The sequence below is a fragment of the Podarcis pityusensis genome, assembly GCF_964106645.2.
Source record: "Podarcis pityusensis genome assembly, chromosome: 13".
Lineage (NCBI taxonomy): Eukaryota > Metazoa > Chordata > Lepidosauria > Squamata > Lacertidae > Podarcis > Podarcis pityusensis.
In genome coordinates, this window is record NC_138038.1 from 39,023,508 (window position 1) to 39,048,672 (window position 25,165).

General features: G+C 48.3%; 1 protein-coding gene across 2 annotated transcripts; it reads left to right on the forward strand.

The window, feature by feature from the left end:
• The first annotated feature begins 2,725 nt into the window (after positions 1–2,725).
• Positions 2,726–24,669, forward strand: MMP25 (matrix metallopeptidase 25). Of its 2 annotated transcripts, none has more exons than XM_080977901.1 (10): positions 2,726–3,262; positions 14,577–14,709; positions 16,297–16,441; positions 16,955–17,250; positions 18,079–18,252; positions 19,140–19,242; positions 20,550–20,632; positions 21,288–21,440; positions 22,175–22,435; positions 23,492–24,669. In XM_080977901.1, the coding sequence occupies exons 2-10, from the start codon at positions 14,670–14,672 to the stop codon at positions 23,737–23,739; spliced, it is 1,503 nt and encodes a 500-aa protein (XP_080834027.1). In that variant the 5' UTR covers positions 2,726–3,262; positions 14,577–14,669; the 3' UTR covers positions 23,740–24,669. The 2 variants fall into 2 exon arrangements, with proteins under 2 accessions (XP_080834027.1, XP_080834026.1); XM_080977900.1 differs by lacking the exon at positions 2,726–3,262 and adding an exon at positions 4,860–5,029.
• The last annotated feature ends 496 nt before the right edge of the window (positions 24,670–25,165 follow it).

A 25,165-nucleotide genomic window follows, 5' to 3' on the forward strand; every position in this document is an offset into this window, starting at 1 on the left:
CACCTAGGAGTGCAAGCACTCAAGTCGCCCCTCAGCCATGAAGCTGACTGGGTGATCTTGGCTCAGCCAGAGTCATCTCTCAGTCCAGCAATTGTGCAGGGGAGAGAACCTCACATGCCACCTTGAGTTCTTTTGGGGTATCAAGGAAACTTAACAGAAAATAATTCTATATGCTTTTCAGATCTGTAAAAGAACTGGAGGCATATGGTCTGTCTATTGGCAGGAACGGGGAAGACTGTTATTTTTAATAGTTTTTGGTTCGTCCGTCCCCAAAAAGGGTGGTATTTAAATGAGCTTTACTCAGAGTAGCTCCACTGAAATTAATGAACATGGCCAAGGCTGCATACACATTCTTTCCCCTCAAAGAATTCTGGGCATTGTAGTCTCTCACAAAGTGGCAGGTCCCAGCAACCCTTAACAGGCTACAGAGCCCAGAATTCTTTGAGGCAGAGAAATATGCTTTAAAGGCATAGTGCATATGCAGCCAAAGTTAGGGCCTTTAATTTCAGTAGGTCGACCCTAAGAAAAACTTGGTTGCATACAACCCCCCCCCCAAAAAAAAGTTTTACTGTCTGAACAGCTATATACAGAAGCAAGCAAAAATTATAGTACATTGATGAACTGCTGCCCTGGGTGTTGCAGATAGTGAATGAGGACTGTCCCCCAAAGGACTAGGTCGGGGTAGCCAACACAGTGCCCTCTAGATGTTGTTGGACTACAGCTCTCATCTGCCCCACCAGCATGGCCAATGGTAAGGGATGGTGTGAGTTGTAGTCTGACAACATCTGAAGGATGCCTCATTGGCCAATATGGCAAGGTCTCCTGCAGCTTACCAGTTATATAGAAGTGGGAGCTGGACCTTCCATGACAAACTGAAATTCCCTCTTCTACAACTAGTAAAAGCTGTAAGAGCCTTGCCCTCTCTTTCACATCAGCAACCAAACATGCGATGGGTGGTGACAAAAGCTGGGTGCTGTTGTTTTTCTCTCCCTTGTAGGCCACAAAACAGGTGCATGCTGGTAAGTCAGGTAGTCAATATTTTTGTGGGTTAATCATATGCCTATTTATGTATTCTCTATAAGCTCCTTCCTGTTCCTGCTTCTCCTCTATATACAACAAGATATTTACTTTATACACAAGTATCTGAGCTTCTCTATTTTACAGTGCAACAAATATGCAGTTGTTTGTACAGCAATAGTTAGAACCCGCAGCTACAGGGAAGTAGTCAATAGCATCACCACTGCTGGCTGCACCACTTGTTGCCTTTTGGATTTTATACTGTGCCAGCTGTAGCTCAATGGTACTTCACCTGCCTTGCACACAGGTTCAATCTTCAGCATTTCCAAGTAGGGGTGGGAATGTCCCTTCTCCGAAACCCTGGAGATTTGCTGCCATTCAGTGTAAATACTGAGCTAGATGGACTCAGCATTGGGCAGCTTGCGGGGGGCGGGCAGGCGAGTAGGATTCGAAGCCTGCGACAGTTTTGAGCAGTGCACTATGGCAAAGTAGACAATGGCATTATCACTATGGATTTGATTCATTTTGCAATCGCATCCGACTCCACAGAACGCTGCCGCAACATCTACCACGATAGCTTTTCAGGTGATGGGGAAAGCAGGCGCTGTTTTCCTGCCCCACATCCGGTTTCAGAAATGAAATGCTTTAACTGGAAGGAAATTATGCAAAATACCTCAGAACTAGTTCTAACCCAGAAGCAAAACGCAGTTGTTTCTAAATTAGGTGGCAGCAGGGCACCTGGGTTGGCAGCAGGCAAAGTGAGAGCAGTGGTGGATATTGGGCTCTCAAATTTCAGCAGTGACCCGTGCGACGCAAAAATCTGGCACGCGCCCCCTCTTACGCTCCATTCTACTGCCTTTTTGTGGCTCCCCCTACAGCACGGCAGAATTGGTTACACTCCCCTAAACCCGCCTCTGGAGAGATGGACTGTAAGAAAAGGCTCCTGCGTTACGATGACCTTTTCTGTTCTGTCAAAACTCCTTTTGCCTTTCGCAGGTTTGTGAGGCAAAAGCTCAACAAGTGAAACTTTCTCTTTCTAGAGTAAGCAACACCCATGGAGTTTGTCCTGCAGGGACTCAGCCGTTAAGCTCAGCTGACCACTGGCGCTTACAGAGGTGGCAGAGCCTGGGAGCTGCCACATTGATTTCCCACAATGCCCCTGACATAATGTTGCTCCAGGGCATTGTGGGGAATTTCCCCAGCTGCCCTTGTGCCAATTAGGGAGTAGAGAGGCCGGTCATTGGCTCATCTTTGCCACGAGTCCCTTTGTTGTAAGCCAAAAATACCTGGGCCACCACCACACCTTCAAACCCTGGAAAGAGTTTGAACAGGGCGTGCTGCCCCAGAAGACATCTCTATAGGAGAGTCCCAAACAGGGGAAAGACCAGCATATGCTCTCTCACCAGAGCAGCATTTTCATGAGGAGAGAATAATGCCTGAATAGGGCTAAGGAGCCTAAACAACAAACAACCAAGGCCACATGCTGAATGTCTTCTGGGAAACACAAGAGGCTCATCCGAGCAAGAGGAAGCAGTTAGCTTACTCATTTGCCTTGCTTTGTCAAGATTAGATTTCTTTTCTTTTCTTTTAATGCCATTGTTAATGTTTGACTAAGACGCCATTGCTTGGCTCCCCTTTGCCTCGTAACCCGAGCAACGTCAGCTTACTCCTCCTTGCACTTGACCTGTCAGGCTGCAGCCTATCCAAAGTCAAAACAAAGCAGCCGGAGCTGGAGCTTTCTTGAGAGCCCTGCCCCATAATTCCACGCGGGGGTGCCCTAAATGCATTTTGCACATGCTTCTCATCATCTCTTTCCTAGCTTCTAAAGCTATGCCCCAAAATGTGAAACTGGGAGTGGGGGGTGGGACGGGACAAGTCCTATAAGGACAGAACAGACCACCCTTCAGGAGGCGAGAGCGTTTCAGGAAAAGGTTGCCTTACCAGGACCTACTAAAGGGAAAGTGGCCCCGTGCACACGTTCAATTACACGAGGGAGGCAACGTGAAATGTAGGGAAGAGCCAAAGGAGGTGACAGACTGGGCGTTTCTATCACTTCCAAGACCGCAGTACATACTTCTCACTGCGGGCCGTTCATGCGTTTTCGGCCCCTGAGATAAAACGATTCGCATGCACGTGTGAATCTGCGGGGCGTCTGTGCATACGGAGCCCTCTCCCCAAATAGTGCAACGCGGCTGTTTCTGGGGTGAAATCAGTTCTTCTAAATGTTCCTCCTGCATCCTTCCACGTGAGTATTTTGTAAAGACCTTTTTGCTTTGTGCTAAAATATATTTGTCACTGGAGGGCAGTTGCTGATGCTGGATCAAACTCCTGCAACTTTTGACTCACCTGCCTTTCAAATCCGGTGTTTGTACACGGACCCATTCACCCCTGCAGCTTCCATTCTTGCAGACCCGGCCTTCCTCCCCCACCTCTAAGCTTATCTCCATTAGGATGCCCTAGAGTCCCATCAGGGGGTAGCCAGGTGTGAAGCAGGAAATTAAGCAGCGAGTTTAGGAAGAAATTGAGCAAAGGGAGGTGAGAGTGTGATGTGTTAGTTTCCTCTGCAAAACGAAGCAAAGCGAAACCGGTGGGGGGGGGCGTGATAACGAGGGGGGGGGGAGAGAAATCAGGGATTTGTGAATTATCTGACTCAGTTGGTGAAAGGCTGGTCTAGACGGTTTCCTCCCCTCCTCTACAACGGCAGAAAGAACCCAGGTGTCCTGACTTTTGTTTAACCAAGCAAAAGTATAAGGTCCCCTCCAGACTTATTATTATTATTCATTTATGATTATTTGTGCTCATGATGGTGTCAGGTCAGCTTGTATGTTTTCAAATGTTTTGTCGTGTCTCTTTTCCTTCAGGAGGAAGGGCTTGGGTATAAATGTAGTAAATCATGCCCCTGCTTTCAATATTGTTTTGCGCCAGCAAAAGTTTCAAACCGGAGGTTTAGCATCGTTTTCAAAACTGGGGCATGCCCCATAGCTTTCTGCTGAAATCCTGTAACTTTCATACCACAGATGTGCACACGAGTGTTTTGCATTTTTTGTGCTAAAGCACAAGATTGCCCCTCTGGACAGCAGTAATGCTGTATCTTTTGGGAAGCATCAAAAGTCCTAGATCAGGGGTGGCCAGCTCCCAAGAGACTGCGATCTACTCACCGAGTTAAAAACTGGCAGTGATCTACCTCCTTTCTGGGGGTTCAGGTCAATGTTGTTGAGCTTTTTTAGGAACAAGGAAGGCCTGTTTTTTAGGGGATCTACCTGTTGGACGTACCTGTCCTAGATCATGGAATCATAGAGCTGCAATGAGGGAATATGCAGCTGTCAGAACAAGTAATTAAGCAGAATGATGTGTAGACAGTGCAGTATAAACCCAGCACTTATTCACTGTTACCGTGTCAATGATATGTTGCAGAAACCTCTCTGTGAACAACAACCCCCAAAACCAGTCTGGAAAAGCCTTAAGTCTCATGTTGACTGAGAAGGAAGACCCGCAGAAGACGGACATTGCAATCCTAACCATGCCTCCTCCTATTGAATTCAGTGGGGTTTGTTCCCAGTGGGGTGACAACTATACCCTTGACCCAGAGTATTTAGGACTGCAGAGTTGCTTAACTCCAACCCTGTGCTGCTGTAACTCTTCTGAGTAGCTTACACTCACCTTGCAAGAACCACAGAGCCCCACTTCCCATCCTGCTCCCCCTTTTAGGAAACCCAGGAGTTCCTGTCCCCCCTCCCCCCCATATCCCCCTCTGAATCTGCTTCCCCTGGGGGGAAACTGGGATGCTCTGTGACTGGGATGGATTTTCTCAGCAGGAGCAGAGAAAGAGAACTGAGAGAGGAAGGGGGCGGGGGAAACAGGAGCTGCTGTATAGGGCCAGAGCTGCAGCTGGAGGCATCAGTGCCTCAACAGGAAAGCAAAGATGCTGCTCCTCTTGGCATCTCTCTGCCTCTGGACTTTCCCCCAGACCAGGGCAGCACCATCTAGCACCCAGGAGATGACCAGAGGGCTGGTGAGTCCAAGATGCCTGGGTTTTCTCAGGAAAGAGCGGGGTCTGGGGGTTTAGGGTAAGGGTGCTAGGTTTAGGGTAAGGGTGCTAGGAGTCAGGACTCCTGAGGTTTTTTTGGGGGGGGATCTAGTGTTTATGGGGAGTTGGGATAGCAGATTCTCTAGGAGATCATTAGGGTTCAGGGGTTAAAGCTGGGGAGGAGTTCTGCTGGCCAGGACCCCCTTGGGAAGAAGCTAGTGCCTGGAATTAGAGGGGGCTGTGGAAGGACTTGTCGATGTTTGTGAAAAAAATAAATATGCCCAGGGGTTTGTAATAAGTGGGAGCTGGACCCTGTCCCAAAATCTCTGGGAGTGGGGTGAAGGAGGAGCTCCTATCTCTTCATCTCTTGCCCCTGAAAGAGGGATAAAATCGATCCATTTCCTTGAGGTTTCGTGTTTCAAATTGCCTGCTGTTGGGAAATAATTGATCCCTTTAGTTAGTCCCTGTTTTCTCCCTCCTGCCCCCCTGCCTCAGTTATCTAGGGATAATTTTTCGCCTCTTGGTAATGTACAATCTAACCTCTGTATCCTGTCCCCCCACCCCTTATCTATAGCCACAGAAAAGGGTATATTCTGTCCTCTGTTGGAGAAAAACTGAGAGATCTGCCACCATCTGTCTGTCCTTTCCAATTTGATGCCTTTAATTGTCCTTTTTGATTGGTCCCCACCCCCCAATACCATCCTTTGCCCGGGGTGGGGGGGACAAACCCCTGGAATCTGCTTATTTTTGAATCATTTTCTAAATATGCAAGGCAAGTTCAAAGAGTAGCTATCCTCTGTAGCTTTGAGTCTGTACACTTGCTGAACTCAGATTGTGTCTCAATAAGTCTGGGCATTGGGATCCTGCAGATTTTTCTAACTTTGCATCCCACAGATTCACCCCCAAGTCCCTGTGACTTGATCGGCTCACTTAACAAAGTCAAGGAGTCCTGGTGGCTGAAGCTGCCCACCACCTTTCATTTTTGCTGCTCCTGTTGCAGGATAGGATATCGCCACCCACCCTTCACACTCCTAAATCCAGTGGGAGGTGCAAATTTGATAATATAATCAGACACATGCACTCTTCTAGGCTAACACGTTGAAAGAGGCTTCTGCACGAGGGTGCTTTCAGATGGGTGGCAATTATGGGATGGATGCTTCTCCATGCACAACGGTCATTGGCATCAAAATGCCAGCCTCTCTTCCTGCCCAGCCTCATTTAATCTGGATTGACCCTTTCCAGGAAAAAGCTGGCAAGCTTTTATTTTAAAAGCCAGCTCTTTTGCAAATGACCTGTTTTCAATATTACAATGACCTGTTTTTACAGTAATAAGCCCACACCTGGAAGAAACCTGACTAAAAAATGCTAGCATCCTCTTAGATCAGGAGTCAGCAACCTTTTTCAGCTGTGGTCCCTCAGACCATGTGGTGGGCCGGACTATATTTTTTTTTTGGGGGGGGGTGAATGAATTCCTATGCCCCACAAATAACCCAGAGATGCATTTTAAATAAAAGGACACATTCTACTCATGTAAAAACATGCTGATTCTCGGACCGTCCGCGTGCTGGATTGAGAAGGCGATTGGGCCACATCTGGCTCCCGGGCCTTAGGTTGCCTACCCCTGCCTTAGATAAAGGATGGTCTGCTTCCAGGATAGAAGGCTTTGCTTAGAATGAATCAGTATACCATTGCGCCCCAGTGCTGCAGTTTGGCAGTGCACTTATTCTTTGGAGCAGGGGGTCTCCCTTTAGCTGGTAATGTGCCTTAGGGTGTTGCTTCCAGACATAGGACTCCTAGTGCTGCCAAACAATTGTTCTTCTGCTATTAAGGCACGAGTGGGATTGCCGTTCACTCTCCAAACTTCAAGGACATATCCATTGTTGAGTGTCATTTAGGGATGCAGGAAGGTGCCTTATCCAGAGTCATCTCATTGGTCCATCTAGCTCAGTACTGTCTCCTCTGACTGGCAGAAGCTCCCCAGGGTTTCAGGCAGCTCTACCTGCAGATGCAAGCAGAAGTTCAATCCCCAGCGAGGCAGGTGCTCTGCCACTAAGCTATGGCTCTTTCCCAGTAGCTACTCCAAAATACAAGCCAGATTTGCAATTTGGGAGGTGTCTTCCTGTTCGTTGTACTAAGTTCCTGCTCATTACCTCTGTGCCCTAAAGTCCTACCCTGAACGCACCACTATCACTATGTGCACCTGTTCTTCCTGGAACAGAAAACCAGGGCCCAGTTTTTCCCAGGGTTTAGCTCATTGAAAGGGTTTGCCACCAAAATTTGGGGGGCAGGATTCCTGCATTTTGAATAGATCGGTGCCAGGCAGAACCCTTCAACCAAGTAAATTGTTAAAGATACAAGATCCTTGCCAGGAAAAGTGGGGACATAAACTTGAAAGTCTCTGTGGCTTTTAACGAAGTGGAAACATCTCAGCCGTGGCTCTAGCTGCCAGGATCAGTTCAGAAGTCCACTGCCATCTTAATATCTTTCTCCTGCGTCAGCCTCTTTTCTAAGAGTAGTGCCAGTGGGAGCCAAGTGTACAGACAAGCTTGTATCTGTAGGATTGTGAACCATTAAGATGCTAGTGGCATCTTTTTTTTCCTGGGGAGGGGTGTCATTGGGTTGTTGTTTTTATTTTGAATATATATATATATATATATATATATATATATATAGTGGTTTTAATGTTGGATCTTTTCTGTGAACCTCCCTGAGACCTCCGGGGTATAGGGCGGTTTGTAAATTTATAAATAAAGAATAAAATAACAGTGGCAGGGATGGGGCTGTGTGCATCATATCCATTCGTTTCCTTTTGGCATACTTGGGGAGTTTTTCTTTAGACGCCCCCAAACAACAACATTTAGGTTTCCTGCATCTATGAATCAGATGAACAAACCACATTAAATAGATTGTGGAGGAGTGCTTTTCTCAAAATACTTTTTGTGGCATTCAAGCAGCACACGAGACACTCAAAACTGAAACTAAAATTGAGGGCCACATAAAAATGCACCCGTTGGATGCTCATGCCTCTCATGTTCTGAGCGTGATTGCCATAACTGACCATTGAAATAGACTTCCCTTCCCCCGTCTTCCCCAAATCAAACTTGCTAGAGACTCTGGGTTTTTACTGCTAATACCTGCAACATGCAGCTTGGCTCACTTCCTTGAGTAACCTCCTGCTATCCTTTCCTCAGACAACTACATTTTGCAGTGTGCCTAATCCCTCTTAGCAAAGCCACTTAAATAATGCAAACAGAGTCCAGAGAGAAAAGTTATGATAACAGTTTGCTGAGCAGAATAAATAAAAATAGTGTATAATAAAAAGAACAAAGAGATTTTGTCTTTCCTGGTTCAGATCTTGTACAACACATATAGAGGAAAATTCCCTCAGAACTAAACAGCCAATCGGAGTACAGGAAGGATCATGCCTGTATAGTTGCTAAGCAACACCATTTGACTTTAACATTAATAGGATTAACACTTGTGTCACAAATGGAATGATCTCTGCTGTTTGCACTTCCAACAATCTCTGGCTGTGTGGGATCATATTCTAGATTAGCGGTAGAGCTTTACACACCAAACCAGACTAGGTGGGCTCTGTTCTCTTCCTCTTCCACGATTCTTTTCCTTTTTTACACAACGGATAATTAGTGTGTGGAATTTACTGCTGCAAAATGTGATGATGGTTGCTGGTTTAAAAGGTAAAGGTAAAGGGACCCCTGACCATTAGGTCCAGTCGTGACTGACTCTGGGGTTGCAGCGCTCATCTCGCTTTATTGGCTGAGGGAGCCGGCATACAGCTTCCGGGTCATGAGGCCAGCATGACTAAGCTGCTTCTGGCGAAACAGAGCAGCGCACGGAAATGCTGTTTACCTTCCCGCTGGAGCGGTACCTATTTATCTACTTGCACTTTGAGGTGCTTTCGAACTGCTAGGTTGGCAGGAGTAGGGACTGAGCAACGGGAGCTCACCCCGTCGCGGGGATTCAAACCGCCGACCTTCTGATCGGCAAGTCCTAGGCTCTGTGGTTTAACCCACAGCGCCACCCGCGTCAATGGGTCAATGGAGCATCCATGTTCAGAGGCAGTGTAGCACTGAACAGTATCAGTTGCTGGGGAACAATTTCCTCCTTTCCCTGCTTGTGGGCTCCATTAGTGACGATGAACGCAATTAATATTGCAGAGTGTTCGGCACATTTTCAAAAGTGCTTTTATTATAAATGATTCATACTACACTTTCAGGCAGGTGTTGCGGGATGCGGCAATAAGACCCTCCCTCCTCTTTGCACCATTTTTTTTATGCTCACCCCACTTCTTTGGAGAGGGGGGATCCCTTCCAACTAGTAGATCTGGGGATCTAGCCGCTCTCGGTTTGGACTCCTTCCACTGGTTCCCATGGCTACCTATTTTGTGCTTCCTCTGGGAAGATGATTTCCGCCAGCCGCTTGACCTTTCTAAGAGAAAATGGCAACTCACCCATATCCCACCAGCTGGAAACAGCAGGGCGTGTGTTCGCGCCTCTGTGCAGATAGATAGATACACAGAAGGAGAAAGGTCCATCCTGGAAACTGGTGCAAAAGGGCTGGTTGTGGGGAGGTCATGGGGGTCCAGAGAAACTAGGGGGCGGCTCTTGGATTCCACAGCAGCCTTCAGGGAATGAAACAAAGGGGCCTTTGAGCAGGGCAGGGGGCTGTGGTGAATCGGGAATCTGTGAAGCTCACTCAGGCCAACCCTGCAGCCCAGAGGATGTTGCTGGGCACTCCCCCATGAGATCAGCACTCGGTCTTTGCAGCATCCCCTTCTGGGACTACATAGGAAACAGCCTTACACCAAGCCAGGCAGGCTGTCCATCCATTTAGCCTTGTGCTGTCAGCTCAGACTGACAGCAGAGTGTTGAGCAGAGAAGGCTTTCCCATCACTCTTCCTCCAAGGGCTGGAGCTCAGTGACAGAGCATCCGCCTTCCAAAATATCCAAGGTTCAACCCCTGATATCTCCAGGAGAGACCCATGTCTGATACCCTAGAGCAGGGGGCAGCAAACTTTTTCAGCAGGGGGCCGGTCCACTGTCCCTCAGCCCTTGTGGGGGGGCCGGACTATATTTTGAGGGGGGAAATGAACCAATTCCTATGCCCCACAAATAACCCAGAGATGCATTTTAAATAAAAGGACACGTTCTACTCATGTAAAAACACACTGATTCCCAGACCGTCCGTGGGCCGGATTGAGAAGGCGATTGGGCCGTATCCGGCCCCCGGGCCTTAGTTTGCTGACCCCTGCCCTAGAGAGCCGCTGCCAGTCATTGCATACCCCTCAACTGCCCTGATTAAATTGGGACATCCAATTTTTGGGGCCGCAATCTTGCGCAGGTCACGTGACTTGCACAAGGAGCACATCCCGGGAGACACGCATCCCGGTTATCCACGATGACATGTTGGCGGACATGTCATTGTGGACAGGACAGAGTTTGCTTGCTTGTGATTTGTTTATGCGTATGAATATTTCTAGATTACCTTTCCATGGGGTAGGCAGCTAATATTGAAAGGCAGCAAAAGCTTGAATAAACCTTGCATGCACAATAGAGGAAAAAACCCCAATCTTTCAAACTGAAAATTAAAGAAAGCTTCGTTCTGTTGTGTGTATCCACAAATCCTCTCCCCGTCCCACAGCAGGCTGAAGTAGTGTGCAATTCCAGAGCAGTTATCACATCACTTGCTCCTTGTGTGAACAAGGGCCACAGGTTCAGCAAGCCATCACCATTAATTTAGGCTTTCTGTGCAGACTTGCCCCAGAAAACCTGTGTCAGGTGTTGAATTTATACCAAGGGCTTATCCACACCCCTGTTTTCTGTGCCGCTTTCTCCCTGGGAAACCTGCGGTTTAGCACTGAATGGAAATAAATCGGGTTTCCATGGATTGCTGTTTGTTCCGATTTAGTGCTAAAGAGCAGGTTTTCTGGGAGAAACTGCTCAGGACCATGCCAGGAAAGAGCAAGGCAATGGACTCTTGATATTGCTGGCCTCAAGCCTTTTTAAAGGATGAGCAGAGCCACTTTTCTGAAGCACCTCCCTCCTTCATTAAACTTCATGGCAGCAGCATTTAACAGAGATGGGGACACGCTCGACAGAGAGGTTTGGCAAAGCGCTCTGCAAAGTGCCTCTCCCCTCCATTAAACAGCTTGCCTGGACCATCTGCAGCCCGTGCTGTTCGCTCGCTCACATGCCTGCCGCTCTCCCATCGTGATGGAGTTTGGCAACCACACAAACTACAGTGTGGCTCCAGCCTTCCCTTGTTATATATATATACTGTATATAGCAGAGTGTGTGTGTATGCACAGACTTAGACAAGCTTGGCAGATCATGAAGCCCATTGTAGGAAAACTTCATCAAAAGCCAGTTGGGATGTAAAGCATTAGAGTCCTTATAAACATGCAAAACATAATAGAAACTCTCAACACCTTCAGCTGAATCCATTCTCAGAGGCCCACGAGACAAATTATGCGATTAAAAGTTTGTTTTGAACTCTGAGAGCCGCAGTGGAAAGCTTCCTCAAGGGACACTCTTGGCACATTCACTAAGTTTATACACATGCATTCATACAGAGGCTTGAGGGCCCGTTGAGTGCTCTGTTTCCTCAGGGAAACCTCCAGAACAAAGGATACATACACAAGTGTATGCCTTTAAGGCACATTCTTTCCCTCAAAGCATTCTGGGCACTGTAGTTTGTTGAGGGTTTCTGGGAACTGCAAGGCGGTGAGGGGTTAACCACAGGTGTCCAGAATTCTTTGAGGACAAAGAACATACCTCAAATGTACTTTAAAGGTACAGTGCGTACACAGCACAGGAAGCTGCATTAGACCACAGTGGCGCTGTGGTCTAAACCTCTGAGCCTCTTGAGCTTGCTGATCGGAAGGTCGGCGGTTCGAACCCCCACAGCGGAGTGAGCTCCCGTTGCTCTGTCCCAGCTCCTGCCAACCCAGCAGTTCGAAAGCACGCCAGTGCAAGTAGATAAATAGGTACCACTGTGGTGGGAAGGTAAATGACGTTACTGTGTGCTCTGGTTTCCATCACAGTGTTCCGTTGTGCCAGAAGCTGTTTAGTCATGCTGGCCACATGACCCAGAAAGCTGTCTGTGGACAAACGCTGGCTCCTTCAGCCTGAAAGTGAGATTATCACCGCAACCCCAGCGTCACCTTTGACTGGACTTAACCGTCCAGGGGTCCTTTACCTTTACCTTTAGGAAGCTGCAAGAGTTTGGAAGCTGGTCAAGTGTCTGGCTCCCTGTCTCACTTCACAATTTTCTTTGAGAATTGAAGAACAGCCTTGCTGGAGCAGACTGTGGGTTGTACCCAGTGTTATAGTTCTTCTCAGAGAAGGGCCATTTCAATCAAAGGGCACAACCATCCTCAGTCCACTGATTTTGGTGTGTCTGCTCTGAGGAGGTGCAACAAGGGGGCAAAGCGTCTAGCCCAGCATCCTGTATCCCCACAAGCAAGAGAGCAGACCTCTTGCCCTGTTCAGCCCTAGCAATTCATACTCCGAGTCACACCATCTCTGAGCCTCGTGGGTGCCTCTGGGCTCCAGGCTGGCCCCATGCACCTAGCCAGCATGACTAGTAGCCATTTATAAACCTATCTTCTGTGAGTTTGTTTAGTCCTCTTTGAAAGGGGTCATCACCCTAATCTTGTGACAGCAGGTTCCAAAAATAGTAAATATAATAATGTCCTGGGGGAAGAAGAACTGTCCTTTTGTCTGTTTGGGATCTCCTGGCAGCTGGTTTCATCGGATAGCTCATTTCTTCCACTCTTTCTCCTGCTCTTGTGTTCGTCCCTTCTTTCTTTCCTTCCTTCCTTCCTTCCTTCCTTCCTTCCTTCCTTCCTTCCTTTCTTTCTTTCTTTCTTTCTTTCTCGCTCTTCCTCTCTCTCTTTCTCCATTCTTCACCGACTGCCTGTAAAAAGAGAGGGCATTTTGGAGTGCCTACCTGGCTGGCTGATTTAAGGTGCATGTCAGCATTTGCTGAAACTGTCTTCTTCCTGCAGCTCATTAATCACATGCTGCCATTTCCAAGATACTTTGGGCAAAGCCTCGGCCATGAAGCTGGTCCCAGACTAATACATATCTTCGTAGTTCAGATATGCCAGAAGAGGAAGGAAAGTGTGGTGCCTTTATTCAGAATAGGTGAAGGAATCAGGTGTGGTGAGAGGAGCTGCAGGGCTGTGCTTTAGCCCTATCCCACAGTTGCCACAGAATCATAGATTCGGAAGGGACCCCAAGGGTCATCTAGTCCAACCCCCTGCAATGCAGAAATTGTGGGGACAACTTCTGGGCCGAGCACCTTGCAAGGCAGCAAGAAGGCTGCCCTCCCCACACATGTGATTTAGAGCCCTGGGAACATTGTGGTTTTAAAGCATGAAGAAGGTGTGTTTCAATTTGGTGATGGTTGGAGGAGTCGGATGGCTTGGGGGTAGGGGGCTCTATATCGGACTCCCCCAATCTCTTTCACCATGCAGTAGTCTCACGGGCTACTATCTGCATGCTAATTTCCCGAGAAGATTTTATCTTTTAAAAAGGAAAAGCCATTTCCTCTTTATTTAGCTAAGAAAGATACAGGGGTGTTGCGGGGGTTGTGTGTGCATGTTTGTTTGTTTCCCTTCAGAGAGTCCAAGCCTCTGCAGGCATAAAAAGTTCTTTTTCCTTGCTCTCAATTCCCCTCAAGTAGCAAGAAAGGCACCGCTCACTTCAGGGGAAAGAAAGGGGAAGTTGGGAATCCCCTCAAGAATATCTGTCCTCCTCAGTCACAGAAAATAATTAGAAGACCAAACATGGACTGAAATAATTGGGGGGGGGGTCCTCCTCATCCATGCTTTCCACATTCTTTAAATCAAAATAGAATGTGATGGGGGGGGGGTTTAGCTCTGTTCCTGCATTCACTTGAATACAGACGGCTGAAAATCACGGATGGGGTCAGGGATACACATTCAAGTCCCATCCTCCAGCAGCCACAGGTGTGCAGATTCCTCTTTAGACCTTGGTCACATTGAACGCCAAGGTCTGCAAAGGATTTCTAAGAGAGTTATGTCTTATGGGGCACAGGAAGGTTTCTAAGCATGCTGAGCAGAAGGCACTTAGGAACCTCCTGCAGATATTTGCACAACAGTCTAAAGAGCAGGCTGCTTGCCCAGGTCTCATGTGTGCACTTGTGTTTTTAGGAAAAACCCTGAGCAGGAACATACAAGACTTCAGGGTTGTTTGATCAACTTTGCTTTTTTCACTCAAACCCCCAAATCTACCAAACAGCTGCAAAAAGGAAGCAAGAGGTTTTTTAAAATGGAGTATTCCAAGTATTGCCCCATCTGCACTATACATCAAAACAGGAATCATAGCACTTTGTACAGTCACGGTTTCCCCCAAAGGATCATGGGAAGTGCAGTTTGTCAAGGATGTTGAGAGTTCCTCAATTCCTCTCACAGAGTCACAGTTCCAAGAGTTCCCAGGAATTCCTTGTACTGACTAACAAACCCCCACTAATTATGTCCTCGCAGGAGTGGTTAACTCGCTACGGCTACCTCCCTCAACCAGACCCAAGGGCAGCTCGCCTTCAAAGCCCAGAGGAACTGAAAAGCGCCATCAGAACAATGCAAAGATTTGCAGGACTGCCTGTGACCGGGACGATGGGTATGTACTGGGAGAACGTGAATCTGGTTACGCCTTCTCCCCACCCCCAGTGTCGGTTGGGATGTGTTGCCGTCTCTCTTTCCGGCAGGTCTCTTGGGTGTCAGATCTCAGCCTTTCACACCAGGGAAAGTGTAAGTAAAAACGTCTCTAAGCGTGTGTAGATTGCTCTTGCCTGCGCAATGAGGGCCTGTCTCATGTGACGCGTAGTCATTTCACAGCTTTCTGTCATGTTTTCCATTATGATCCATGTGGTCGGAGCCCATATGCACCTCTTAAAGTCTGACAGGAGCATGTGTCTAAAGATCAGGCCTGTCAGGCTGAAAAGGTTCCTCACCCAGGAGAGGTGGTCCCGTAGATACGAGGGTCCTAGGCCGTATAGGGCTTTACAGGTTAAAACCAGCACCTTAAACCTGATCCTGTACACCACTGGGAGCCAGTGCAGCTGGTATAGCACCGGGTGAATGTGATCCCGCAGCGAGGACCCCGTAAGGAGTCTCGCCGCGTCATTCTGCACCCACTGGAGTTTCTGGGTCAGTCTCAAGGGCAGCCCCACGTAGAGTGAGTTACAATAATCCAGTCTGGAGGTGACCGTCGCATGGATCACAGTGGCTGGGTCAGGGCAAGAGAGGTAAGGAGCCAACTGGCTTGTCCCACGGAGGACCTTGCGGTCTTCAAACAAAAACATCTTGGAGGTCCTGGGCCACAGGGAGGTTAGGCTGGCCTCAACTAGAGCCAGGGCTTTTTCAGCTGTGGCTCCGATCTGGTGGAACGCTCTGTCACAAGAAACTAGGGCCCTGCGGGACTTGACATCTTTCTGCAGGGCCTGCAAGACAGAGCTGTTCCACCAGGCCTTTGACCAAGGCACAGTCTGACCCCGCCCCCTTTGGTAATCCTCACAGAACTCTGGCCCAATGGTTGTCATTAACTTGATTTTGAATTGATTTTAGAATGCTGTATTACTTTACTGTTGTTAGCCGCCCTGAGCCCGGCTTTGGCTGGGGAGGGTAGGATATAAATATTTTTTAAAAAAATTATCATCATCATCATCATCATCTATGGGATGTTGGGCCCAGAGCAGTGTAGTCAATGTAGTCACCTGCAAAAAAGATGTGTTTGGGACCTTAGCAGGGCTCCTCAGGAGCACACCTGGTGCTCCAAGTTGAATTCTGGAGCACAGCTGGTCTCAGCTAGAGGGCAGGGCTCTAGCTTCAGTGGGGGCATGTGCTAGGCCCAGAATCCAGGGACGACAGGCCACTAGTTGCAGATCCAGGAAGCAAAGTCATGGCAGGTTCTGGAAGGCAAGGCATAGCCCAGGTCCAGATGGGCAACATCAGGCAAAGCAGGGGTCAAAACCTCCAAAGCGAGCAAGAGAGGTGGGCAGCACCCTGGAGAGCTCCAAGTGGTTGGACAAGAAAGGTTTGGGCGAAACCGATCCAACAACCATAAAATCTTAGCTGAGTCTTGGGGCTCGTCCACACTTCTGCTTGTTGTGTGCTAAGAAAGCGCAGGTCCGAAAGGTTTTCTGCTTGTCCCGTGCTTGCTTTAAGAGCACGGTGTGGATGTGGCCTATGTTCCTCTCCTTTGCAGACCAGAAGACCTTGGACATGATGAGCCACCCTCGCTGTTCCCTTCCTGACATTATTGGCACCTCGGAGTTGATGCGTCGCCGGCGCAGGAGGAGACGCTATGCTCTCAGTGACAGCATCTGGACGAAGACCAGCTTGACATGGCAGTAAGCAGAGGGTGGGGTTGAGTGGGTAAAACCACATCTCACTTCCTATTACTCTTTTCTTCCTGTGGTTTTGCACTAAAATATTTTAAGGGTGTCGGTTTGCGTCGCTATAAACGATTTGTTTCCATTTCCCACTATTTTTAATTTATTCTAGACATCCTGTCATTTTCTTACCTTTTTTGGGCAGGTGTCAGGAATCTTTGGCCCACTAGAAGATGCCGAACTACAATTCCCATCCTCTTTACCCCTTGGCCATGCTTGCTAGGGCTGATGGGAGTTGTAGTTCAGCAACAGCTGGAAGGCCAAAGACTCTTCACCCTCACTTTATGGGTTGCATCCAACTAAGAGAAGGCCCTCTGGGCCTAAGTTAGTCATACCTCTCATTTCCAATGGATCTCTTCTGGGTAGGTACAACATTGGATAGAACCCAGGGTTCCATCTTTTTGCTCACAACCCTGTCGGTCTGTTGCCTTCCTCTCCCTTATTCCCTCGTTTTTCATTTTCTCACGGCAGCATCCGTTCCTTCCCTCGCGCCTCCCAGTTGTCCCCCTATAAAGTCCGGGAACTTATTTCCCTCGCCTTCCGGGCCTGGAGCCGTTCCTCAGCTTTGACCTTCCGAGAGGAGACTTCTGGGCAAGCTGACATCGTGGTGGACTTCAGCCGCTCCTATCACGAAGACAGCTACCCTTTCGATGGGCCTGGAGGTACCCTGGCCCACGCCTTTTTCCCTGGGGAACACCCCATTTCTGGCGACACTCATTTCGATGATGAAGAGACATGGATACATGACCCGGACAACAAGTATCCAGGTACCTTCAGAATCAGGGTTCCTCCAGACATCCTTTTAGTTGTGTGTTTTCATGATGATTTGCACTCATGTTGCGATCTAGGAGGCAGGGGCGTCTTGCCCATAGAGGCTAGTGGCGTGGGGCGCCAGGACACCAGGTTTTGGAGGGCACCAGGGAAGAGGCGGAGGCTGGACGCAGCACCTCCTGGCATCAGCTCGCCGCCCTCACCTGCCTCCACCATGCCACGCCGAAGCAGCGCTGCGCCCAGAGCCTTCGTCTGCCGTGGCCACCGTGGCACAAAGCGGCCAGCTGAGCCGGGAGGCGCCGTGTCCAGCCTCTTTCTCCTTCCTGCCAGAGGAACCGCCCTCCTCCAGCCCCACCAGCAGTGCCGTCCTCCCTAAAAAAAGGTGGACAACTTTGGGAAACCGGGGGGGGGGGCGCCGGAGGGAGTTTTGCAACACAGCGCCGGATATGCTTAAGACGTCCCTGCTAGGAACTCAGACACTATTCCGGCTTTCAATACCATTTGCACCCACAAAAGTTCTGGGACTGTTGCACCCACTTCTTTCATTCCAGTACCTTCCTGCTGAAATCACACCTCAAATGCTTTGGCGTATATTTTTGCCCCCGCGTTTGTTGCGCTGTAGCTCCCTCTGGATAGCAAGAATGGGGAAGCATTGGGGATACATCGCAGCGCAAACTAAAGCAGAACAAACCTTTCGCTGATGTGCTGTTGTTGTGTTGAGAACATGCTGAGGAATACACCACAATAAAACACCTGATTGGAGGGGCTGACAGGGAGAAGAAGCCAAGCCCATGGGTAACCTTTCCCTTTTCTCCTGATATCAGGTCGAGGCACAGATCTCTTTGCCGTAGCAGTTCACGAATTTGGCCATGCCTTGGGGCTGTCTCATTCTTCCATCAAGGAATCTATCATGATGCCCTATTACCAGGGACCTGTTGGATCGCCTGAGCTCTACCAGCTGCCACAGGATGATGCCATGGGGATTGAACAACTCTATGGTGAGAGACTAGCCAGTCCCCTCCTGTTTTCATCTGCTGTCTTCCCATCTCGATGGCCAGTGTTTCTTCTCCTTCCTCCAATCACATCCTGTCCCTTCCTTCCTTCCTTTCTGTATCCTTTTATAACACCCCCAACACACACATAGACACACAGTTGGCAATCAGGGTGCAGTAAAATACACCCAGTGCAATTTGCCAACACCCTGCCCCAAATAACCTACTAAGAGAGCAGGAGCTGTAAATTCCACACTGGCTGGTTAAAGACCTAGATCAGCCTTCTAAGTGAGCGAGCTTAGCAGAGGAGGGAAGGAGCACTTTGCCCCTCCTCTGTCAAGCCAGCTCACTCGCCTGCATAGAATTCCTAGCTGCCTATACTGACCAGGCGACTGCTGAAATCCAAGGCTGACCTAGCAAACTTCTCCAGCCGCCACAAGAATCTGGGCCCCTTCCAAAGCGGAGACGGGGAGGCCTATATCATCCACTGAGTTCAGGCACAAAGGTGACCTCAGATAGCACAGCAGGTGTGTCTTGGGCATAGATTTCTCTGCATCTCTGCACACGCCGCCCCTTTTGGGTTGTCCTCTTTCTTCTGTCTCAGTTTCTGCTTTTTCTTTCATAATGTCACTGCTTGCTTCATTTTCTTGTAAGCGTCTATTTTTTACATCCTGTCATAGAGTTGCATAAGGTGAGGCAAGGCCATCTCTACTTTGCCTCTAGAGAGTATCTCAATTTCTCTGTTCCATCATCCTTCTGAATACATACGTATTCTCTCTTCCATTTTCTCCCATGTCAGAGAACACCTTGTGCTTGAATGCATGTTTCATGTTGTTTTTTCTGACTCGTTTCCGCCCCCCCCCCCGGTTGTTGTTGTTTTTAATTGCCTGCAGGTAAGCGTCCGTCAGGTTCATACCCAGATTCCGATATCCCAAAATTTCCAGTCCCCACAGACCTTCCCATCCCTGACCTGCCACCCGACAGACCCACGCAAGGGTGAGTATCCTTCCTTGTCATATGGAAACCCCACAAGAAGTGGGTAGTTCCAGATGTTGCTCACCTATAGCCCACAGCATCCTGGACCCCATGAGCTATACAGAGTGGGGTTGATGGGAGTCATAGTCCAAAACATCTGGAAGGTACTACCTGGGCTACCCCTGCTGTAGGCGTTGGAGCTAAATTGACTGTGAGGGAATACGGACTAGGTATGGCACAGAAACCCAGAAAAACCAAAAAACCTAGTCAACAGCAAAGTATTCTTTGGGTTGTCTTAGCATACTGGCTGGAAGCTTTGGATACACCAGGGCAACTGACAGGAGATGAACAGCACCAGCCAGTCAGGTCAGAGAGTGAAGATGGGATCTGATGACTGAAAGCAGGAGATGGGGAAAACTTTGCTGGATTCTTTCAGGCCCCCAGAGCCCAATATCCTATCAGTACTTCCTGATGAGATCCAACATAGGCCAACAGCTACACTGGTGCACCTTAATCTGGGTCTCTCTAGGCTTAAATTCCAGCTCCGTAATGAGCACACTTGCCTTGAGGAAGCTGTTTTGTTTTTCTCTTGCTTTCAGTTCCCCTTTTTGTGTATTTGGGAGCATATGAACGACCTAGCTGACAAGGTTCTTAAGAGGAAAAGGGAACCTAAACACTGCAGTGTTGCTTATTGGTGACCCTCTATAGTCATTGGCCGAACTTCTGTGATGTCACAACAGGTCTGCTTGAAATTCCAGAGTAGTCATGTTAGTTCCAGGGGCGGGTGGGGCGGGGGAGGAACAAAGAATCTATTAGTACCTTCAAGGCCAACTAGCCTATTTGTACAGTCCACTTTTCCTAAAGTAGTAAGTGGGCATCATGCATGGAGGGGGTTCAGGGGATATAACAGTAAACTGGGAAGCAGGGAGAGCTGAAAGAAACTGAAATGCTGAAGGTCTGTTGCAGGCAGGTGTTTCACACACTGTGATCTGCTAAACTGGGGTCAGTCTGCTCAATGGGGGAACCTCAAACTGGTCCCAGGAACAAGAGGAGCTGCATGAAGCTGGGAGCCAGACTTGGGACTCAGACTTGAGCAGACACATGGGCAAAAAATCAAGGAGAGGCTGCGAGGGGAAGAGTTGTCTGTACTGTTTTGGGTATGGGCTGCAGAGTTAAATAACCAGTTGGGTAGTTTAAAGTTGCTTTGAGACTCTTTGTTCAAAAGCGATGAATGCGTAGAATAATATAGGGTAAGAACCAGCCAGATCTTGATCTCACAAAATACCCAGTTAGCAGCAATCCTGAGAGCCCCCCTCTCTCCCTTTCAGGCCACGTCCACCATCACCTGATCGCTGTGAGGCCCGGTTTGATGCTATCGCCAACATCCGCGGGGAAGTTTTCTTCTTCAAGAGTAAGTAAAGCAACACCCCCACACATACACTCCAGATTAGCTGGCTTGGGAGCGGGCAGGGGGCACCCGAACCTTTTGTTGGGAGAAAAAATCTTTGATTTCCAGAATCACACGTAATTTGACCCACTGCAGGGCAACATATCCTTCCCTTATCCAGAGGACTCCATGTGCATAAGAATTGCGGTGCGACCATTTCCTGCTAGTTTGATGGGAGGCGGGATCCTTTTCCAGCAGCCACCAATAATAATCATGACTTTTTAAACGCAGCGAATGGTTGCACAGGTTACTTTGAGAAGAGCCATATCTCTATGATCTGCTTGGCAAGTGGTCCCCAGTACAGTCTCCAGGTAGAGAACCCCATCGGAAATTCTGGACAGCTGCTGCCAGCCAGTGTAGACAGCTAGATGGACCCCCTGGTCTGACTCAGCCGCAGAAGGGAGCTTCTGATGCTCCCGTGTTCTTATAATTGTGCTCTTTGCACACGCTTTCCCCTGTGCCACCTCCTTGCAAAAGAACAATGCTATGATTGGCATTTGTAAAGTTTTCTGTGGTATGTTGTTTGCCTTCTGGAGTTTTCAAACAGTGGGTTTAGGAGAGGCAACTGTTATTTGGTTTCTGAGCTGGCTAATAGCACCCTATATAACCCCTTTCGCAGAAAAACATTTCTGGAGGCTGCAACCAAGCCAGCACCTGGTTTCCCTAGAGCCGGCACAGACGCTGCGGTTTTGGAACGGGCTTCCCCAGGATTTCAAAGCCATTGATGCTGCCTATGAACGGGCCAATGACAGCCAAATTGTGTTCTTCATTGGTGAGTGTGACGCACTGACAATGGAAGACGGGGCTTCTGGTCTCTTTGGAAGTAGAGTGCAGTCGAATATTTAAAGAAGGGTGATAACTGGGAGAATGAACTTCCCTTTAGGATTTTTTTCTGGAACCCTGGGAATTGGGAGGTTTCCTGGATCCAGCTGCAGGAATCCAAGCAATGTGAAATCTTAAGTATTCACCTGCAGCAGCAAGGAGGCTGAGCTTGCAATTCAGAGTGGTGGCATATACGTGCAGACTAATAACAACCACTCTAAGGTGCAAATGTACAACATCCTGGGAACTGAAATCTTGTGAAGAAGCTTCCCTTTTCAAACCATTTCTAATTTTATTTGAACATTGCGTATGTATTAAAATGTGCGCTAGGCCGTAAGGTCTGACATACTTACACTTTTAGCGGTCCTTGCTTTTACACTGTTGAAAACTATAAATCAAAAGCGACTGTGTTTTTAATACACCCCCCCAACCTCAGATGCTTCCGAGCAGAATTCAATTTGTAAAGAATATGAATGTCTGTTTAGCCTTGACTATTAGATCCAGTTAATTCACTGTGTCTGACTGTGATGTAAGCAATACTTTGGGGAGTCTGGGCTAGAGAGGAAGGTGGGAGTGTAGGATACAAATAGTCTGTGCTCTGTGGAAATCCTTCACATAAGGCTGCTAGAATCTCTTCTGGTAATGGATCCTTTTTCTTCCTCATTCATTCTTCCTTCTCTGCAGGGTCCCACTTCTGGGTTTTCACTAATACTCAGGTGAACCCGGGCTACCCCCGTCCTGTGTCCGATCTTGGCCTCCCTCCCCGCACTGTCGTGGGTGCTGTTTTTGTGTGGCCTCACAATGGCAAGACGTACCTCTTCGAAAAGGACCAGTACTGGCGCTATGATGATCGGATGGGTCGGGTGGAACAGGGATACCCCAAGCCTGTCAGCCTTTGGAAGGGAGTCCCTAATGACCTGGATGATATCACAAGCTGGAACGAGGGTATGTTTCCATTGAAACTGACTCCCTTTCGGAAAGTATCAAATGTGTCCGTTCCTGGCTGTGGTTTCCCTGACAATAATTGCAGGGGTGAGGAAGATATACCTTTTTCGTTGGACAGCTTTGCAAATAAAAATTAGACCACAGTTTCTTAACTGCCGTGACTGTCGCTAACAGACAGTGGCGTAGCGTGGGTTGTCAGCACCCGGGGCAAGGCAAGTAATTTGCGCCCCCTAACCCTAACCCCCAGATGTTGCGCCCGGTGCGGCCGGCCACCCCCGGCACCCCCAACGCTATGCCACTGCTAACAGAAGGAAATGGTTGTGGTAATGGGGAACTCTTAACTTTCCAGGGTAATGAAGGAAAGCCTACCATTCTAATGTAACCAGTTCTAAAAGAGGCTGTTGTGTGACCCATGTGCCCAATAGGCCTGTAGCCAGAAATGTTATGGAAATGGAGGCCTTGGGAGTATATTGTTTTGTGTGTGCAGAGAGGAAACGCAAAAACCAGAGCAGCCAGCACCTACATTTGGGAAGTCTGATATGTTTAAAGTTGTTTAATTAAATTTTATATTAAAAAAAATCATTAGGAGTCCCCTATTGAACTCACAGAGCTGCATTTCCCTGAGAAGAGGGACTAGCTGTTGCGTTAGTTATTGTTGATTTATTGTTATTGTTATTAAATAAAATTTATTAATAAAAAAACCACCACTTTGGGAACTGTACTCTGTGAGCATAGCTGTCAACTTTTCCCTTTTCTTGTGAGGAATCCTATTCGGAATAAGGGAATTTCCCTTAAAAAAGGGAAACGTTGACAGCTATGTCTCTGAGGTGAATAGGCAGTCTCCTAACAACTCTCAGCACCCTTTACAAACTACAGTTCCCAGAATTCTTTGTGGGGGGAGCCATGACCATTCAGGCATCATGCTTTGCATGTATACAAGTGCAGACAGCGCCTCTCTGGCTCCCCCAGCTGGCCATAGGCATAACTCACTGCTTGCATCTCAACCTGTTCCCTCCATTCTCAGCTTTGCCTTTGTCTCTCTCTCTTCACCTGCAGGCGACACTTACTTCTTCAAGGACACCCAGTTCTGGAAGTTCACTGGTGGCAGCGTGGAGTCCGACGCCGGCTACCCGCGCTTCATTTCCCATCACTGGCTGCACTGCGAGGGCCCTGCCACGTCCCCCCCTCCCTCCCCACGGCAGGGGCCAGAGAAGGGAATGTGCATCTGTGGGGCAGCTGCCCCAAAGGCAGCCCCCGTCTTGGCCTTTGGGATCCTGGCCTTCCTTTGGGCCGTGGGCTGCTGACCTATCTTGAGCAGCTACAAAAGTATTGAAAGACTAATGCACTTTATAATACCCAAAAGAAGGGACCTGCTGGGAAGGGAATGTGTGGTGTCCCTCCCCAGGAACAGTCTCAGAGCCAAAGCTTTCACTTCCTTCCCCACCCACCCACCTTCGATGGTGCTCTCACCCCTTCCAAACTGCTTGGCCCCTCTCTTCTCCTCCCCACACCCCTCAATTTCATGCTTAGTTATTGGTTTGTTATATTAAAAAAATAGGTGCTAAGACCCACTGACCTGAAAACTCTTCCCCCTAGTCCCAGGTATGTGGCGACTGTCTGATTTCTCAGGGGTGAAGGAAATGCACTCTGTGCCTGTTCAGAGGCACTCTCCTTTTTAAAAATCATTACTTCACACAGCGCAAGCCTGGATTGGGGATCAAGCCCTGCCCAGTTTAAATCCTCCATCTAGCTTCAGTTATCCCCATCGATCTGGCGATGCCCCTTCCCTGCCTTTCTCCCAGTGGGAGACATACGGAGGGCTTAATCATCATCTTGAATCAGGGCTTAAGCGCAGACCTGGCACTTAAGGTGTTTTCATGCACATAGAGATAGGTGAGTGGGATTAGGGAGAAGATGCGCTTTATTACAAGGCTGGGGGGGGGGGGAGAGATGTGGCTTTTTTCCTGCAAATACTTCACCAAAGAAGGCCTTCTTTCTGGGTGGCGCTTGCCCACACTGTGACAATAGCCACGTGCAAACTTGTGGTGCAAAACACAAATCAGAGCAGCAATGTACGCATTCGAAAAATCTCCCTCTCCCTTCTCAGAGCCAATGCCAAGAAAATATAACAAGGGTGATTAAGTTATTGGGTGATTTAAAATTTGGAATTGGTGATGAGGGGTCATGTAAACAGGTGTGCCTTGGCCTCCATTTTTATAATAAAATCTTTAAAACACGCACCTGACTCTCTTATTTTTATACGCCTGTGATTGAAAGAAGAGGGGTTCTGGTCAACATTTGGAGGGCACCCCTGATCTAAATCAAGGAGGTTGCAGGGAGCCAGGTTAACTTCCAGAACAACTTCCAAGCATTAAAAGAGAGAAACCTGCTGGTTTTCTTTCCTTTATTCCCCCTGGGAAGGAGTTTGAGAGCAGGGAACAGCTACCATCTAACAATACATTAATTTTCAAAATTATTTTTACCCTATCCAAGGAAGCCAAAAGTTGCATACGTGGCCTGCCTACCCTTTAGCCTCACAATAACCCTGCAAAGTTGGCTAGCTAGAAGCAGAGTAAGGTTTGTGGCCAAACAGATGCCGAGTCCAACACTTAAGCCACTGCTGGCTCTCTTAAGTTCAGGAGTCCTTAGAAAATTATATATTAATTAAACTATTTAGAAATTTGGTAGGCAGGAAGGAAAAGCAGGTTCCTCTGAAATTCTATGAAAACT